Genomic DNA, 21,139 nt, shown 5'->3' on the forward strand with positions numbered 1-21,139 from the left:
GGACAGAAGGAAGGGAGGGGAGCGACTACATGGTTCTGAGTTACTGACTGGACTTAAACCATGACACATACTATGGTTTGAATTTACAGAGCATTGGCTCTTTGGAAGTGGAGTTAACTATGTACAGCCAGCTTTAGCATGTCCCAAGAAGACAGGGCAGAAAGCTAGTAAAACAGTTGTATAGCCTTGCCTATGCAAACAGACCAGTTGCTATCAGAACATGTGTCTTATTTTCTTCCAGTCGCAAATATAAGTCTTTGTGTGCAAGGTTTTCCAATACTTTGAAACACTCTGTTGATGTAAAAAAAAAATAAAAAAAATAAAGACGACAGATAATTAGTTGACAAATAGCTACAATCCTTCTGGTGATCTTCACTCTTAGTAATTTACTATGTAGTAGCACCCGAGCACTTCATTCCAGGACCAGGCCAAACAACAGGACAAGCCATGCTATGCTCAGCACTGAGTTCAAAGGACACACTTCACACATTCCTAAGTTTTTCCTGCTTATATACTTAGATTTGTTAAATAAAAAAAAAAAAAAAAAAATAGTGCCGGGGAGGAAGAAGCACTGCGATTAAACCCTCAAAACCTATCAAATACACAGGCTGTAGTTCTCACTTCTCAAACACAGACACCTGCATTTAGTGGAAGTCAGCAGAAAGATTCTCTTAGATCTCCTGCTGTGCAGGGTATCCAAATCAGCATGACATGTATTCAGCCATGAGAAAGGGGAAGTAGAAAGGAAAGGGACTGACACAAGACTCAACAATAGTGCAATTTATGGAGGAAAAAAAGAAGAAATACAATTAAAAAAAAGTCACCATGCAGCAGATCCTTTGAAGAGGAAGCTGCTCTTCCCACAGCTTCTCAAACTGAATTGGTAAGTATTCAAGCTGTATCATGCTCAAGTGTAACAGGCATGCACCAGCCTGTTAATTTTTTCACTATATCTTAAAAAAAAATAAAATAAAATAAGCGAACTAACTGACATTCAGAAAAGCTACTGTTATGGAGGAGTCTCCATCTGTACAGGTCAAAACATTTAAGTTGATAAATAATAATCATGCTGTGTCACTAAACTCAGTAACAATCAAAAGGGAACATGAATAGTTTTCTGCGCTCTTCACAGTGCTAAGAAAAATCATTCCACTTCCCACCCAGTGAAAATCTCAATTAGAGGATTCAAGCCACGGCTTCAGTGCGCCAGCTCACACACACTCCTCTTTCCTCCCTCAAATTTTGAATGCCATACTGCCATTTGAAAAGTCAAAAAGTTAAAAGCCATGAAAAACAGGAGCCACAGGGACGCCAGTTGAAGTTTTCCTAGGTATCTGACAGGACTTCACAAGCCTTTGCACTAGGAGACTTTTACTGCTATTAGAGGATACAAACAAGATGGCAGCAGCAATCTACAAGAACAGTCTGCTGTGGACAGAGATTTTCACAGATTCTGAAGTCTAAAGAGGCAGTCACCTTGTCTAGACTACCAAGTAATTATGCCACAGCACTCGATTTAAATCAACGAACAACGATGATGGCAACATACCACACCAGGGAAAGCATTTTCAATATCTACTTACAGCTCCCCATTGATGAACTTACCACATTATTTTACTTAGCCACATATTTTAAGGTTAATGATGCTCACAATACATAGCACTCCTCTATCCCAGGTTATCCAAGTTCAATTTCTAACTATTTGCACTTCATGGATCCTTATTTGCTAAATTAAAAAGCCCTCCACAAGAAATTTTTGCCAAGAAATGTATCATGCTACACTTATTACACTGCTAACATTAAAATAAACATTAATAAACGCTACTACTAAAACATGTTTGAAATTCAGCAACAAATTCTCTTTTACTATTATCTTTAGATTTGCCTCATCTACCCTGTAAATATTCACAAGCTAAATCAACCAGCAGTCAGTTCATTATATCAGTCAAGATGGAAAAAAGCACTCTTCTTAATTGCTCATTTTATTTTGCTCTTTTTTGAGTCACATTAATCCCTAGACAATTTGTCCACATGAATTAGCATACCAGAAAGTAGTATCATTCTTAAACATCAATCATGACCCATTTCTGCTTAGTTACAGGAGATACAGGTACAGCTTAGTCCATTCTTCTACAGCTTGACATGGGAAGAAAACAGTATATAACAGTTTCATAGTACATGATGCTGTACTTCCTTAAGGATATTCCCTTGTCAACTAAAGTCCTAGGATTTGCAAGGATGAGGAGAACATGCAAAGCTCGACCTTGAGCATGAGGATATTATTGCAGAGTACAAAAGTCAGAATATAAACTACATAATTCTACACTTCTACAATTATTCAAGGCAAGTTACTTATTCTCACACAGCTACGCAAGAATAGCTTAGGACATGCTATTGACAATATATTCAAATAAGAATAGCGAGTTTCTCTACAATCCTACCAATAATAGGACAGCTCTTTCAAAAGAATATAAGATAATTTAAGGCATACAAACCTCTCTAACATCTACAAGGTGATCTGGCTGCATAATAGGAACTCTTTTTCCAGTTGGCAATCTATGATGTCCAACATTGAAAAAGGAAACTGCATTTTGACTCGGTCTTCTTTGCACACCAGGAGAGTTGGCACTTCCTTGGGATGCAAGAGAGAAGCTGCGAGATTTCAGAGGAGGATTGTTCTAGTGAATAAATAAGCATATTGAGAAAGATTTACAATTAATTCCTAATAACCAGCAAATATTCTGATTTGACAGACACAGTAGAACAGTTTAATTCTTTTTTTTTATAGAACAAGGACAGATGATATAGCCCTAATAATATATTAGTAGCAAATGACAAAATATTTTGTGCTATCTGCTAACAGTTGCCCTGTTTTATATCCTAATTATTAGCAATCTGTGAAACGAGATTGATCAATATGTACCAATTCTCTGACTTGAAAATCAGGCCATGGGAGGACTAACTGATTTTATTTATTGATGTGCAACAATACTAGAAACTGACTCCTAACAGATCTTGCAAAAATATAACTGGCATTTAAGAGAATGGGATTTCATATGGAACTATTCATTGAACATGTCTTTTACAATAAAGCCTACAAGATGTTGATCTTATCTTGAAAGCAAGGCTTTATTCAGGTATCACAATAGGTGCTACAGTAACTGGGAGGTTCTGTGAAATACACTATATTTAGAACTATCACATGGTTAGCAAATGGAAGCAACAATCCTCAGATATAGAGTTGAGGACTTGCTTCTCAAACATGGGAATTAATCCTAAATGTATTTGTGGGATGTTGAGTGGCTTAAAAAAAAACACCACCAACCAACCAAACAACAAAACATTAAAAAGAAAAGCTCCCAAAATGGAAGGGATTCAATAACACTGAAGACCTGTTTCCTCACCCATTAAAAAATGCAAAACATCTAGGAATTCTGGGATAAGATCTCATCTTTCATCTGCTTCCAATACCTGCTCACGGATACCTGCTCAGGAAGGACCATTCAGGTCTTCAGGGACAAAAGGACTTCACTTTGTTTCATTCCTAAAGATTATTTCTATTACAAGTCAACTATTAGTCAGAAAAATATTTATTGATTTAAGATTCAAACCCAACCATACATGCCCTTTTGCAGTACCTGTCTGAGGTAACAGGACAGCAGTATTTGCAGTTCTACCACCTGCCTAGCTTATTTCTGCCCACAAAAATAGCAGTCATACAATACCTTTCCGATAGCTTCCGTGTGATGCTGTGTGCATATCTGAAGTCTGCTAACCCAGTGTTGACGTTCTTTAGCATCAGTAGCTAATAAAAGCAAACCAAAAGGATTATGCAAATGAAGACATTTCAAAGCATGGGCAAAAAAAGACTGCTTTTTTTTATTTTCTTGGAATAAGAGTATGGTACGCTGAATTAGAAAGCGACAGCAAGTCTTCAAGGGAAGAAATACTAAAAGATGTTAGATACAGATATAAGAGATACAAGATATTAGATATAGACATAAAGAGCTATAAGCCCAGATTTCCACAGCCTACAAAAATCAGAGAATGGACTTCTATAACCACCACAAGAAGGCTAACAAACTGAACATTAGGAAAAATGTAGTTCTACGCAAGCATCTACACAGTACTGTTACCTACAATGATTTAGAACATTTTGAATCAATTAAAGGACATTATACATTAAGAGTAAACCCCAACCTACACATCTGAAGTTTGTGGTCTTCTGAAAGTCACACTCAAAGAGTATGGAACTATCCAAAGGAAGGACAGTTTCTAACTAAAGAACAGGATTAAAGTTTCACATGTAATTCTCACTGCATCAGTCTGAGAAACAAGTTCTTGCTTTTCCATGCAACCAAACCCAGCAGAGCAGCTACAGACGGGAGCCAGGAGTGCTCTCTAATGGAAGAATCCCTTGCACAAGAACCCAGGTCCTACCTCTGAGTTTATACTGCTCCCCGCTGGCAGCGTTGACTGTAAATGTATGAGAGTCTTCATCACTGGGTGAAATTACAGCTCCAGCTAGCTGCAGGGTACCCCTGGGCTTTAGATGTCTAGACTGCTCGTTCACAAAGTACTCCAGCAGACCAGCATCATTGTTTAAAACAAAAAATCTGCAATGAAAACAAAGCAAAAGGTACTGGAAGAAGTTAGAACTTTCATTACGAGTTGGCACAGACGAGGCTGAGACTTAAAAGACCTGAGTCAGTACGACCCCAAACATACGAATTATGTCCCCAGCAAGACTGCACAAAAATTAAATTCTTAGCAGTTTTTTTCCATAGAGGCCAGGGATCACACAACAGAACAGCGTGCCCACAGAAGAGTGCTGTTCCAAAATTTTGGAAATCAAAAGAATATCCTGAATCTCTAAGGCTTAATACATCCTCAAACTACATTCAATCTCAACTGAATTTGACAGTAAGTGTATTGACACAAGTCATGGCATTCCACTGGTAACACAGCAATTTGGCCAGCGTGATATGCCTTGTCTCTCCAATACTAATTTGGTTTCACTGTGCTGCTCTAGAAACAGCATGGAGCAGGTAGCCTGACCAGACTGTTTCACCTGTCAAAGAAAATGAAGTTATTCCAGAGGAGACAGACAACCTGGGGAACTATGGGGAAAAGCTTGCAGAGCCTGAATTTTCAGCACAGAGGTCTTAATAAAAAAGAAATGGTACGATGGTATGAATGTGAATAGCACTAAGCTGAAGACTTAACAGGAAAAAAAAACCAACAAAAATAATCTATTTAATGGAAAAGGAGAAAAAAAAAAAAAAATCAACACATAGTTCTAAGCCATCAAATCAGTTAACTGCTTCATACTGCCTACACATTTTTTCTTATTCATGCTTTAAAACAAGTATTATTCATCTACACATTAGCATAATCTACATTGAGAAAAGCATAACTCTTTCATAATGTTTGTCTAATAAAAAGGAAATACAAGTATTATTTAAAATATCTGAAATATGTTCATTTAGATGCTGCAAAAACATTACTAGGAAGCACCAGAAAAAACTTACCGATATTGCCAACCAGTGACAAGATTCGTATATTTCATTAAGTAGCCATAAATATTTTCCATGTGATCACTATTAAAAAAAAGGGGGAAAAAGAGAAAAGCAATTGGACAATACCAAACAAATTTCAGATCTCCCCAGATTTTGCTCATTGCTATTTACTCTCAGAAAATGAATTTATATTTTCAATTTAGAATGGCACTACCATCTTAATAAAGCTACCAACACTTAACAGATTTTCCAGCCTTGATTCCAAGATAATTTCACAAGATTGTTTAACCAGACTTACCAAACTCCAAATAATTTCAAGGCACAACTGGTTTTACCTATACTTGAGTTTCATTCAGCAGGCATTTCTGGACACATTTGTATTAGTTTTAGGTAATTAAGGACTTAGTATCCATGTTGCTTCTGTTTCCTGCTCCCTCCTCTAAGCAAGCTTTCTGTTCTTCGACTTGTGAACAAAATTAACTTTCATTAGCTCATTAACAGAACCTTGATCATGGTCACCAGCCAAAGCCAGTCACCAGATACTCCTACACCAGTGTGCTTTTATTTATCCTTAATGCCCAGAACCTGTCCCAAGTACATAAACAGTCATTTTCTTGAGCAGATGTTCCTACAGAACACAACATGCAGGTGCAGATCACATCAAGATATTACAAAATCTGATGCAGGAGTTGAAACAGCTCCTCCTCTGGCCTGGCAGGAAAATCAGGTTATTTCTCTTTCAGAGCTGCAACTTGTAACATCCACTACCCACCAAAAATGAGAATCCATTGAGCCATTCAGCAGAAAGGCTTAATAGCACACTACAGGCAAAACCCCATTACCGCTTTCAAAAAACATCCATTGTCCTACATAAGGCTTACAAGTCTTATGGCTAGAAACCAACCACATCTTAAAAGCCAAGTTTAAATACTTACTGTACACCGCACATTCCCATAATCCTAGAAATTACACCTCAATGCCCCTGCCTCTTACAGCAGGGCATAATCCTACACTGAACAACATACTCTTGGTAGACATTAAGGTCCAGCACGAGAAAAAAGTTCCTATTATTCCAATGAGGAAGTGAAACAATGACCCAAATAACAGACATTAACTATTTGCTTTAAAAAAAAACTTGTATTAAACCCATCTTATTCATATTTTAAATTAAAATTTCTGTAGCTTGCAGTTAATGTTGAAGATTAAATGACAATTATTCAAAGACTATTGGAGCAGCAGCCTGTCTTGGTCATTACAGAGATCAAAGTAGCTCCCTATCAGCAAAAGTGGAAAGATGGGGAAAATGGGACTAACAGAGCCTAGAGATCATCTCCCTTAGTGGGTTTTGGTTGCATATAGTTGGACTAAGTACTGGGGTTAACTTTCAAATAATAACTGAAGCTGCTGTATCTCATTTATAGACAGTGTCAGTATCACCAGATTAATTAGACATCTGGCAATTAGACAAATATATTACACTAAGTTTCATCCTAAAGGAGGGTATTTAGGATGACAGTACTGAAGATAACCTCAGAATAAATAACTGCCATATCACGGCCATTCAGTATTACTATTCAAAGAAGAGAGGCAAGAATCCACATTTTTGAAGAAAAAACAAGTTGCTTGTTTTTAATGTTACACTTAAACCAAAACTGTGTTCTAGCTTCTGCAGCAATCAGTATTGCAGTAATATCCTGCAATGGAGAGCAGCCAGCAGGACTATCGAGGAATTTACTTTCTAATAGCTCATTAAGTGGTACTTAGAGATAAAAAAAAAAAAACAACCCTATAGATAAAAATAAAACCAGGGAGAGCAGAGGGTATTCAGGCTACGATACATTTTAAACATAGAAAAATGCTAAAGGAGATACAACCAGATTCACCCTTCAGATGCTTCTCATTTGTTATAATTGGCATATAAGGGAAGTACACTTTAGACTTGCTGTCTTAACTTAGCTGAAGACTATAAGATTGTAGTTATAAAAATGCATGAGCTTGGGTTTTAATCATCCAAAAATTGTCTCTAGACACAAGTAACTGTTTTTCAATTCCAGTGAATGCAAGCTTCACCCTTGCTTTTCAGTTAGGCATCATACAGAGCCCTGCACAATTGCGCTAGAGCTTCCGCACTCTCCCATTAACCAAGTTGCCTAAATCACAGATGCCTTTAACAGAAACCAAGAAAATTCAGGAAAGTGACTTTAGACTGCAATGAAAACATGTATGGCCTATGGAAGTCCATTCATCTGACAGTCTTTGCTTAAAATAATTTGACAACTTTTTTTGAGCATGACAGATAAGATAGCTGATTTTTTCAGACTTCAGAAAAAGCAAAAAGTCACCATAGAAGGGCGTGCAGCCCTTTAAGCGATGTACTTCACATCCAATGAACACTTCACTACATTTTGCCTTCATTCACGTGTTCCTCTCTACTTGGATTTTCACTTTGACTGGACTCAAACTTCTCCAAATGCCTCCTCTTCAATAATTCCTATCTCTAGCCTCAGCAGTCCCAGAAGTTGATAGTGTCACCAAAAAACTCTGAAAACAGCACCCCAGGGAAATCTGAGAAAGTAACTGAGGATAAGTAAGCCAGTCACCTCCAGCATTGTGAACACCACTGATCTGGAAGAAGCATGTTGTATAAACGTGAACACAAGTGCATAATATTAAAACACACTGACCAGCTGTGTTTCAGAATCCCTAACTGTATGCAAGGGGTCCCCAAACCCTTTATCTCAAACAAAGGAGCTATAACTCAATATACAAGGTAAAGCTCAGAAGTATATTTAGCAGGCTTCCATTCACAAGCAAAAAGACCTCATTCAAGGTCTGCATAAGATCACAGAAACATACTTAAGGACCAACAGCCAAACCTCAGTACAGAAGAGCCCAACAGTAGTGATGCACATCCCAAGACACACAACCATCAGCTCCAGGGAGAGATTCCTTATGGACTAGCCTCTGCAGTAAGGGAGGAATATAACATGTCAGCTGCGAGAGATAAGATACTGAGCTGTGGCTTGCTTTTTGGGAAACCAGGGAATGCCAGAAAAGCCAGCATCCAAAGAAATGGAGCATGAACAGATTTCTCTGCTAAATGAGCCGCCTCTTGGACAATACTCATTATTTTCCTACTTAATTCTGTTCATACATTTGCAACAGAACTGCACAAACCCAAAGGACTGTACTTTTATGTGTGTATATATATAAATACATTTAGTTTTCACTCTGCCAAAGGTTGGGCAAACTTTCAGCACCCGTGCAAATAAGGGGTTAGCCTGTCTGAAGGGTATGAAAAACTTTGTCAATGTTTAAAACTTTTCCTGTGTCGGTATAAGGGCCTCAAGGCAAACAAATAAGCAAATGAAAGAGTAAAAACACAGACATTATAAACACTAATCATACTCTCCCAGCACAAATTCTCACACCATGTGGGCCAGGGAATTTTCAGCATTTGAACTAAGGATTATTTTTAAATATGTAACAATTTTATATGCTTAAAAAAAAGCAGAGATTTAAATCCAGTCCACAAACTGTACTTCACAAAAGTCAGAACCTGTAACGGTACACAAACCTGTTACTGAACTACAGCTAACCTCCTAATCTTCTTCTGGGTAAGTACTAGTACTTTCCTGTGAATGCAGGAAACATTCTCAGTATTATTTATAGCAACAATACCATGGAATTATAACTATAACATTTCTTGAATGATTTTAAGATTAGTGCCTCCATAGCAAGAGTTAAACTAAACTATTTGTTTTGCTAAAGCAGTGGTGTAAGGCAACTAACACTGTAAAAAAATAATAAGTAAACCATCAAGAAACAAACCAAAACCCCAAAACCCCAGTAATATTTCACTAGTAAGGGATTAATAGCAAAGCTCTTCAGAGCACTACAGAAAGCTTTTAAGATGGTAGACTCTGAGAACAAGAAGCTGAGGTTCAGGCATTGCCTCTGCTCACAAATAAACACAGTTCATAAAATAATAAGATCTTCCTTAAAGCCTTTTCCAGCATTGTTTCTAATGAAACAACAGTAAAACCTGCTTCAAAGTCATCTGTGTACTTCAGAAGTCTCCACAATTCCTCACAGTAGGGTTTTTAACTTCTAGAAAACAGATTTCAGAAGCAAATTCGACACTAAACACTAAGCAGCTTATCAATGCTGACAGCGAGGCCTGGCTCCACCAGCATCCTTCCCAACTTTAAGAATACCTTTGCATTCACACTGCTGCCTACATGCATGTACATGTACCTATAGATATGTATATCTTTTCACAGCCAAGATGCTGTTCTTGCTTTTCAAAATCTTCACAGCAGTCTCAGGTTGTCAAAGGAACAGCAACAACTCAGCAATGATGAGTCAACAACCCCTAAAGTCTGTATTTCTACAGAAATTCACATCCTTCCGTCAAATGTTGGGGTTTTTTTTGTCATCCTTTAAGCATTGCAACAGACCTGTCACAGTCTTCAAGATGTAAACCAAAATTTCATTTTAACTTTTGGTGGACTACTTTAAGTAAGGATACTGTGCAAATCACAATCCAGGAACAAAATTACACAGGAACTCGTGGTACATTTCAACTCCAGCCCGGCATATCTGCCACCCCAAAAAACCTTCTTTCTTCTTCTCCCCCCTCCCCCAAGGCTGAGCACCACTTTAACTGGCTGGCCATTTATCAGACTTCTTTAGTTTATAAATATTGAGAGACGGATTGAAACTGCCCCTTTAAGCAAGTGACTGAAGACTATGAAAAACCACAAATCAGTTCATACTCTTGCCAGAAAACTATCCCTCCCCAACTTTAAAGATGTTTACCACAACCCAGATTTCTATACATCTAAGTGCTACTAAAATACAAGAATGAAACATTCACAAAGGATTATTGTTTATTTGTGCTTTTCTAGCATGCCTCTTCAGTTGCAGCAGCTGCCAGTGCCTTGCAGGGTGATCTCCTGCCCTGAGGGAGGAATGAGATAACTGGGCCAAATTCCCCCCTCATCCTGTTTACGAGCAGCATCCAAGTCTTGAATGCAGGTGCTGAGGAACAGCAGTCCCAGAATGACATCCTTCAGGAGTTTCAGCCAAGACACTCAGGCTCACACCTGACAAGGGCTGGGCCAACATTTTCTGCAAGAATAAACAGCAATGTGGAAGGCCTCCCTGCCCTTTTTTCATGCCCTGCACAGTGCAGCTCTCCCTAGGAAGCCCCACACAAACAGGTCACCGCTAGCAGTAGCGCAAAATTACACCCACCTAGAAAGCAATTACTGAAAACTTCCAAGGCTGCCCTTCTGGTGATTTTAATTTTACTGGGACACAGACAGCACCACGTGGTATATTTTGAGCAGCCAGGTCTCTGAAGGCCCAACAGCTGTTTGAACAGAAAACGCAGCAGCCAAAGGCTTCCCAATTTGTGTAAGGCTTGACTCGAGTCAAGTGGATTTGCTGAGTACATGTGTATTTGCTTCCAGCAGGAAGGATGACCAAAAGACTGGAGCCTATGCAGATGTCAGGGAGGAGTCCTGGAGGGGGATCCAGCTTCCATAGCTGCCACCACTGCTGTTACAACAGTGCCTTCAGGCCCTGGACTACAGAAGAGGCTCCCTTCTACTGAGCTCACAGAAAGATGTGAAAACCTGGTGAAAGAGACTGCCATCAGCTTAAAAGCTAGCAAAGCATAAAGAAAAGGAAAGAAAGAAAACAGGATCTCAGCAGCACAAACCAATGAGTGGTTTTGACTAGGCAGTTTGAAAAAAGCAATAACCATTTTCACTGAACATGTTCATCTCCATCTGCCCAGAGACTCACTGTTGGCAATAGCTCCCTTCTTCACCACCAACCACTGTGAAGTGCTTATCTACAACACACTGATTCCCCTTTCCGTTAAACAGAGAGGAAGGGTGCAGAAGAGGAAAAAAAAAACCAAACTGTATCAGCAAGAGAAACTTTGGACATATCTTGTGCAACTGCAAAGATCACTTACTCCCAGGAAACTACCATCACATTAAGCACACTCCAGTGCCACGGCTCATTCATGCAAGAGCAGGTTCCCCAATATGCCCAACAAGGTAAGACAGAAGCATAAGTTGCTTACAGAGTACCTGTATCAATAAATTTGCTCTGCTTTTCCATAAATAAATCTCCCCTTGCAAGAGCAAAAAACTAACCTTGCTGTTTCATTCATCAGCAGTGCCCTACAGTCAATGATAAAGGGTCAGCAAAGCTCCTGCTCTTCAGCTCATGTGTTTGACTACTCAATTTTAAGTTTAGAAACCAACAAATGCAAGGGAAAAAGGTTCAACAATATGACAAGAACAAGAGACCCTGGGGATGCTTCAGAATACCACTTGGTTACAAGCATGCTAGTGACACACACATCCTCATTAGATATAAAACCCTCTCTTAACATGTACTCCTGTAAACTCCTGAGAGACATGCATTGGAAGAGAAAGGCAGGCTTGCACAAAGGAAGGGTGCAGCAGAACTGAAATCTGCTGTCCATGAGCCTGGCACATTGCAGACCAGGCTTCCTGTCCCAGGATGAGGGGTTCTCCCACTGCTCAGCCTCCCCAGCCCCCTGCTACCAACATGGCCATTGCATTTGTACCCAAATTTTCTATCAATACTAGTTCCAAAGGGAATGACAAATCAAGCATACAGGTTTTTTTTAAAAACCATCCTAATTAAACTTGCATTTGATTGTCCCCTTTCATGCACTAATGTCACAGGTCTATTACATACAAATGGAAATGTATTGTAATGCTTCTATAGGTTAGCAACAGAAAAAAGAAAGAGAATATTTAAGTAATAAGTAGCAAACACTGCTCTCACTGGACCACTGTTAAGCTGATTATTTAACTACTTTATCATTTAGAGAACTCTTTAGCTTTAAAAATACATCTGCCCGGAAAAAAAACACAGTGAGCTTCAGCTAACCAATTTCTCTTGCACATACCTGAACACCTCAAGTCAGCAAGAACCCCACTCACATACAGCTTATTTGTGGATTTGTGTCAGCATAATAGAACTGAAGCTGGACACAAGAGTCAATAGCCAGCCCTGCAGATTTTTCTGCAATGATAACTACTACTCAAACTACCAGAGGAAAAATAACTGTAAATTTAGCCAACAATGTTTTAGAGCTGGAGCACACAAAAACTGGACACCTCAAAAGGTCTAAACTCTCCACTTGATACCTCTGGAGAAAGACTGTTGCCTATAGTTTTGTTACTGTTCACATTATCAATTTACATTAGCAAGCTATAATACAGTTTCACATACTATTGTTACCAAAACCTTCCCTTAAAGTCTAGTTTCAGAAAATTCAAGCAGTCAAATTAAAGCTACTTTGCCCAGCAAACATACTGGCATAAGTGAGGCAAACATGCTGATGGATGAGCATCTTTGCAATTCTGGACTACCTGCTACCCACACCACCTCAGAAAGCAGGGGACCTTGGTAAGTGCCATTTACAGAAACAGGTGGAGCAAATCTCTGCATCGCTTAATTACTCTTAAGCACAGTTCAACATTGTTTAGCTTACTACACATTCAATCCCAAGGCATCTTGGTCTGCTTCTAGTCTCGTACCACCTACCATATCACAAATACAAATATACGACCTTCCAGTTTGAAGATATATTTGTGATTATGACCTTAAAAATATTGTATCAATAATTACACACTACCATTGTGGACTTTGTAGCAATAAAACACTGGATATTAAATGGAAGGTAAATACACCAATCAGCTACTCCAAATAAGCCTCTTGCCTTTTAAATTATTTTTTAACCCTTTCTGAGGCACTTCAGATTAAATACAGAAGATAATTATTACCACCTTCAAAGCAAGCAAGAACACACTTAACTGACTAAATATTCGGAAAGACATAAGCCTGAAGTACAACACAAGCAAAAAAAAAGCATGGACCAGCAGACTCTAGAAGCAACAGCCAATAGTTTGAAATCTAACTAGCAGTCGTAAGTGCTGCACTTCAGGGGTCTATACTGCTAAATGCCTCAGAGCTGGCCAATGGACCAGCATCCACCCTCTGCAGCCTCTTGGGTGAGATCAAACTTATGGGATGTAGTAGGGTGGGCTGCCTTTCCAGGAGATCCCAACTGTCCAGAGAAACAGGCTGAGTAAGACCACCTGAACTTCAACAAAAGCAATGCAAAGCCTTGTGCCTGGGACGGACTAACCCATGGATCAGTGCAAGCTAGGTATGCTGTGCCAGACAAGAACAGGCTGAGGGACCTGTGTCTGTTCAGCCTTCTTTAGAAGCAGGGAAGGCTTACGGGGGGGGGTCTCACCACTATCTCCCCTACACAGGGAGAAGATGGAGACAGACTTTTCAGAGATGCACAGCAGAAGGGCAAGCAGCAGCAATTTCAAATTGTAACAAAACAAAATTCCTTGCTTGACACACCGAATAATCCTTCAAAAAGAGAGGGGTAAGCCCTGGGCCAGGAGTCCAGAGAGGCCGTGGCATCTCCATCCTTGGAGAGGCCCCAAACTCAATAATGGCCCTAAATGACCTCTTCTAACTTTGACCTGGCTCTGCTTTGAACAGGAGGCTGGACTAGAGATTTCCCAGAGGTCATTCCCGTCCCAAATTATTCTATAATTCTTGTATATAGAGAAATCAAAAATATTTCTACATTAAAATTGAGGCATAAGGTATTCAGAAGGTTTAAACTCTAATTAAGAAAGCATATGTGTTAACCACCTGTGATTATGACAACACTTAAAAAGAGCAGGAATATTTCTAGGTTCATGCTTTGAGTAGACAGTTGCTCCCAGACAAGGAATTATTCAAAACCACTCATTTTCATTGTGCAACAAGCATCAGGCATTATTCATCTGGCAGTCAGGCACTAATAAAGAGAGTTTCCTTGAGATTTTCTTCTCTTGTGCTTGTGACTAACATTTATGAAGGAATCATGTACTGAACAAAAAAAGGACAAGGACATTATCACCCCATTTTACACACAGAGAACTGACGCACAATGAATTTTCAGCCTTTCTAACTTTGAGATAGTTGTGGCCTAATTATTGTTTTATTCATGCATTCAAATCACAGCTTTTGCTGATTTCAGCTGCATCTGTGACCCTGCAAAAGTTTTGCAAAATCAGAGCCAACTGTTTCAAACTAGGCCTCCAAGAGAAAGAGGAACACACAGTTAGCAATTACAGGGGAAAAACAGCTTAAACAATATGACTGTTATCACAGAGGAAGCAGAGCCAGGGTCAGAAATCAGTTCCTTAATATAGCATCCTGCAGCTCTGCCCAGCAGATCTCACACTTTCTCTTACATCTCCACTGCAATGAATAAAACCAACTTCCCAACGCAAACTGGGCTCTTTGGGAAATTGATCTGTCACTGCCTAAATGTTAATTAAGATTTTAAACATTTGCAGCCTCATCAAAAACTCATGAATTTATACCTGGGAAGAAAAAATAAAAATGCATACCTGTAGCAAAAAGCCTGCCCCCTGCTCCAAAGTAGGTTGTCAAATCAATTGTCTTAAAGAAACAACACTTCTCCCATCCCACTTCAGCCTGCCCTCCCCTCCTATTTCAGCCTTAGGCACACAGTACAGAAAACCTGAAAAAATACAAGCTTCACAAGCACCCTGAAAAGTTGTCTGGCAGCATTACCAGCAAGCAGTGACCCCCTACAAGAATAATTCATCAGTACTGGCAGGTGATCAGAGTGCATGTCAAGGCAACGACCTTAAGTAAACAGGGGTCCTTGCACACAGGCCTTAATTTTCATGGTACAATGAGCACAGCACAAGAACATGTGTAGGATAACCCAACAGCAGCAGCTGGTGCCTTCTGCTTCTGCATTAAGTAATGTGATTAAGTCAGCCACATGCAGTTTGTTTTTCACCTTCTCTCTGGGGAGAGGGAGTGTGTAGCAGAGCAGGATGTTAATGTTGTGGGCAATTTTAATTAACTTGCTGCTACATAATTACATTAGAAAAGGTGAAGCTAAAAAAATCCCCTTTGCACTTAGTGAAGGACAGACATCTGTAATGGCCATTAACTCCGGCAGAAATCTATTCCATGGAAAGCACAAGTTATTTGATATTTGAAGCTATTCAGAAGTTCATGCTTCTTCAGTTTAGCTTCATATGAACTCTAAACAGACAGTCCAGTATTAACACAAGTATTCTGCAATGCCAGAACCAGCTCCCACTTTTGTCACCCCTGCCCCAGCAAGTTTTACAGTCTGCTCCTTCAACACAAGGATCCTCAGAGAAGCACAAGAGGGACACTGCTCTTAACAGGTGTTCACTGAGGAGCCACAGAGCTAGAGAAGGAAACCCAGACCTTGCAGACCCTGGTTCAGGAATGTGAGTTTAGATTCCCTACTAGAATATTAGCCATAGAATTGCAGAATCGTAAGATAGTTAGGGTTGAAAAGGACCCTAAGATCAAGTTCCAACCCCCTGCCATGGGCAGGGACACCTCACACTAAACCATGCCACCCAAGGCCTCGTCCAACCTGGTCTTGAACACTGCCAGAGATGGAGCATTCACAACCTCCCTGGGCAACCCATTCCAGTGCCTCACCACCCTAACAGGAAAGAATTTCCTCCTTATATCCAACCTAAACTTCCCCTGTTTAAGTTTTAACCCGTTACCCCTTGTCCTATCACTACAGTCCCTAATGAAGAGTCCCTCCCCAGAATCCTTGTAGGCCCCCTTCAGATACTGGAAGGCTGCTATGAGGTCTCCACGCAGCCTTCTCTTCTCCAGGCTGAACAGCCCCAACTTCCTCAGCCTGTCTTCATACGGGAGGTGCTCCAGACACCTGATCATCCTCGTGACCCTTCTCTGGACTTGTTCCAACAGTTCCATGTCCTTTTTATGTTGAGGACACCAGAACTGCACACAATACTCCAAGTGAGGTCTCACAAGAGCAGAGTAAAGGGGCAGGATCACCTCCTTCGACCTGCTGGTCACACTCCTTTTGATGCAGTCCAGGATATGGCTGGCTTTCTGGGCTGCAAGCACACACTGAAGCTGGCTCATGTTCATTTTCTCATCAACCGGCACCCCCAAGTCCTTCTCTGCAGGGCTGCTCTGAATCTCTTCTCTGCCCAACCTATAGCTGTGCCTGGGATTGCTCCAACCCAGGGGTAGGACCTTGCACTTCTCATGGTTAAACTTCATGAGGTTGGCATCAGCCCACCCCACAAGTGTGTCAAGGGCCATCATGAAGCCCTGCTTAGATTACCCATACCTGCTTCCCCAGTTCTATCAAATTACTACCCATCACACAGAGATTTACTTCTTTCAATTTACAATGCATCTGGGCTTCCACCTACTCCAACCCCAATCTTCCACGTCATACATACATGTATGAACAGGAATGGCTCACCTGCCTCTCAAGAAGTGCTTGGGGCTTCAGCAATGGGTAAAATCAGCTTGATAAAAGATGACCTTAACATTTTAGTAACATGGAATGGATCCTGACATGGATATAACCATTTGATAACAATTTTAAATATGGGCTTCTTGTCTATTCTAATGAACAAATTATGTGAAATACAGCATTTCTAAAATGGTATTATGAATATGGTATACTCTGAAATAAGGATAAAGAAATCCAGCCACCAGATTTTTCAGTCATTTCTGTCCAATATACTGAACAAATGTGGAAGTGGTTCTAATCTGTTTTTTAGAAATAAAAAGGAGTAACACATAAAAAGTTGCAAAAATTCTGAATTTCACAGCAACCACTTGAAAAACTCTTCTTTTTACCACCCTATTTATCACACCCAAAACGCCAGCAAGAAGATTGAAAGCAAGCAGCTAGGTCATTCCAAAGGCCACGCAGTGGTAAAGAATCTCTACAGATCACCAGAAACAGAAAGAAAGAACACCAGGGTTCATTCTGACACAGGCTTGACATCAGCGCCACCATCCAGCCTGAAAGCTGCCAGAAGTATAATGGCAGGGCAGCAGAACCCCCATCTCCATTGGTGGCTGGCGCCTCAATATCACAATGCCAGCAGCTCTTGCACCAGTGGGGAACCAAGGAGGTGGGGTGGGCTGTAAGAGAGGAGAAAATCGAAGCAGGAGCAGCCCTTCTCAGATCTCTCCAGTAACACCACAAACTTACAGTCTCTCACTCCCTCTGCAGTTGCACACAACAAGGAAAGTGTTTACACAGTTACTGATTACAGTGAATATACAAAAACTCCATGTAGGATCCCAAATAATTTTGGTTTAAGCTGTACAGAAAGAAAACACAGAACAAGAGAGATGGGTAATGAAAAGGAAGTACTAGGAGTACCAGCATCAGGGAGAAATGTCCCAGGATGGCACTAACATTTACACGAAGGTTTAGGAGGTTTCCTTTTTTTTTTACTTACCAAGTCACAGGGACTTAAACATGAATTCTGGCCTGCTCACAGGTTAATCAGGTCAGCTAACACACTCTATTGCAGCCTAAGCAAGAACTCAATGCTTACAGTAATACTGTGATGAGAAATGCTGAGTTCCGAGACAAGAACGCATGACCAGCAAGGGAGAGGCTGGCAACTTGAAGCGCTGTTGAACATTGTGCTGGCATTACCTCCTGTATCTATTCCTACCAAGCTGGTTTCAGCTTCAAAAGGCCAAACAGATGAAATTTATCCTCCCAAGATCAAACATTCTTGGAATTTATACATTTTCTTGCAACTAAGACTGACATCAACACTACCCCCAAATAAAAATAAAAATTAAAAAAATAAAAGCATTCTTATCAACATCCACTCAGGATATCAGTTTCAAGACACTTTATTACTACTAATTACATCATTTTTGCAAGATAGCATGAATAAAAATCATAAACACTTCCACAGCCTAGCTCAGTCTCACGCATTTTGCTTCCATGTGCTCAACATGCAAAGGATTGTCAGTGACCCTCCAAGTTAACTGGGATCAAACTCAGAAATAAGCATTTCCTTTAAAACACATTTCCTATGGGATCACTTGATGAAGAAGAGTTCATAATCATCTCAAAATGCACAATTAAAATATATTCCTGTGTTTCAGCTACCAGTTCTTCTCCTATGTGTACCACACACTGACCTGCCTGAACAAAGAAGACTGAATTAAGGTCAGTAATTGTTTACTGGTTTTTAGTATTTATAAAGAGGGCTTGCACAGTGCCATTTGTAAAATAAACAAAGCCCTTATAAGAAGACTGAAAACCATTTTACTTGCCTTAAATTTGTTATCCTTTTGCATTTGATACAAAGCAATTTACAAAATTGCCAAAACCCTTTTTCTGCTGTTTGTTTGCACTTCTGTTTGCTCACTCTCAGCCTCTCCTACTCTGGCCTAAAGCCACATGGAGTAATTCTGCAAGAGAATCTGCCTTAATTTGATAACCTAATGACAAGCAGAAGCCACCCAGCATGGTGCACCCTCTTGCAAGAAGCACCCTCTTACCTGCCACTGTCACCACTAGCAGAAAAACAAAAGAAAAAACATATAAAAAGTAATATGAGTCTAGAAAGTTGGCTCCTTTATTTAGAAGCTACTTTCATCCAAATATTTTTCTATACAAACTCACAACTGGAGCACTTAAATAAACTTACAGGCACAGGTAACTAAAATTAACTTGTTTCTTTAAAAAAAGAAGATGCAAAAAGCCTGTAGCATTTTATAAATAGATTGGCTAAATCCATAGTAAGCAGATGCCCAAACCATTTCAGAAATAAGGAACAAAGGCAGCTATCTATAATGAATATATGCAGAACTGAAAAGCAAACAGGTTTTGAAATACAACTTGCAAGCTTAAAAATCAGCAATCATCTGGGAAATTCATTCACATTTTACATGTATTTCTACCACCAAGGGAATAAATGCTGGAAATCTTTTTAATAGCAGCTGAATTGACTTATGTATCTGAGAGCAGAACACCAAGAAAAATGTAAGAGGACAGCACATTAGCATGTCTCCTATTGGGAAAGACAATCTTGTTTCTTTAGTCACTCACAGTGCTTTGAAATTTTGATTTTGTAGATAAATGAAAACCAGTAATTGCAAGTCACTTCTCTCAAAATTATCTGAAAGCTTCTGAAGCCAAGCTGAAAGGACTTGTTACACTTCTCTGGCACATATTCTGACCAGCCCTCTATTCAGCTCATAGACAGAGATTCGGCTTTCTGGTTGTGAAATTTTTATGTTCTTAGACTGACTACAATTCTCGTGTCACAGAAGTACCTGCCAAAACTGTCTCCCTTCTTTCACTGCTTTGAAATTACTCTGTTAATTTAAGCTAGAGCAAATAAAAAACAACCGAAGGTCACGAGTAAAACCAGAATTGCTGAATGCAAATAATTCTTCATTTGGGCAACCCTACACTTACTTCCTAGCTTGATTACTGCTGAAAATAGAGAACCTGTTTAGAAATATGTTATAATCTTAAGTTACTTTATCAAGTAATCTTTTAATAATTTTAAGTTATGAATAAGTCTCACCTCATGGTAACTTTCACCAAATGAAAATAGGGATAAAGGGTTTAGTGTGTGGCACAGCATCTCAGCCTCTCTTCATCTACTTAATTGCAAGTTAACTTCACACTATTCTTGACCCCAGTCAGGAAAATGCAGCCAAGGGTTGGAGGTCTCAGATGCACTCTGACACTGATCATGTATTCATAAATAAGATCAATTCCTACTGGATGTCTAGAAGAGCAGTTTCTCAAGAAGCCTTATCTCCTATTAAGAAAAAGAGTATCTTCATGCCCTATGAAGAAACTGTGCCCTTACAAATTCCATAGGAGGAACTGCTTTACTGAACTGCCTGAACTCACCATACACAGGCGACAAGCAGAAAACATGCAAAGAGATTTAGCTCTGTCTCTAGATCACCTGAGGCATCTGACAGCCTCCAATTTTCTCTTCTTTTTCACTATGATAAATGTTTGGTGCAACTTTGTCACAGCTATTTAAAAATCTCCCTATCATTCCCCTGCAAAAATATAAAATTTGACTTTCTGCTTAATTTTTTACTTTCAAGACATGCACTTTGCCCCAAGTATGTTTAGTTTCCACCTCTCTGAAAGATTCAGTTTTCATTATTTTCAGGTTCCACAGTGCTGGAGATTTTTTTATTTTTTTTTCCCCAGTAGTCATAATTCCCCATTTGGAGCATTAAAGTATCACGTTGGATAAACCTGATTATCTCAATTAAAGGACTTGTCCCATTTGTCTGAAAACTATGCTACGGCTGTTTTGACAAGATGCTTCACTGAATACAGAGCTATATTTCAGCCCCAGATGACCAAGTACTTCAGGACTCCACTTCTCACAAGCTGTGTGACTACACACTTCTCAAAATCCGCGCTACAGAAGTTAAAGATCAAACTTCTACCAGAAGCTCCCAGCAAAGCAGTTTCTAAAACCCATATTTTAGACAATAGTTTATTATTAGAGAAGTCTTTATTTGCCAAATACATTTTAGAATAGATGTAATACACAAAGTGAAAACGAAGCTACAGTATCGCATCCAGGAGAACTTCATATGAAGGCAGAGGGAAAAGGCGATATTGCGTGGGTAATTAGATACAGAGACAAATGAGGAGCAAATAATTGATTCCAGAG

General features: G+C 39.6%; 1 protein-coding gene across 2 annotated transcripts in view; it reads right to left on the reverse strand.

Moving 5' to 3' along the window:
• Positions 1 to 21,139, reverse strand: part of OSBPL11 (oxysterol binding protein like 11) — a 43,896-nt gene that overhangs the window by 20,551 nt on the left and 2,206 nt on the right. For both annotated transcript variants that reach the window (XM_057430077.1, XM_057430076.1), the window contains exons 3-6: positions 5,532 to 5,600; positions 4,441 to 4,616; positions 3,726 to 3,805; positions 2,496 to 2,678 (exon numbers count right to left, since the gene is read on the reverse strand). In XM_057430077.1, coding sequence (XP_057286060.1) covers positions 2,496 to 2,678; positions 3,726 to 3,805; positions 4,441 to 4,616; positions 5,532 to 5,600 — 508 coding nt within the window. The remainder of the gene's footprint in view (positions 1 to 2,495; positions 2,679 to 3,725; positions 3,806 to 4,440; positions 4,617 to 5,531; positions 5,601 to 21,139) is intronic.

This window comes from Pezoporus wallicus, unplaced genomic scaffold, assembly GCF_028554395.1.
Source record: "Pezoporus wallicus isolate ANWC-B61680 ecotype Strahan unplaced genomic scaffold, APGP_CSIRO_Pwel_v1 contig_5261, whole genome shotgun sequence".
NCBI lineage: Eukaryota > Metazoa > Chordata > Aves > Psittaciformes > Psittacidae > Pezoporus > Pezoporus wallicus.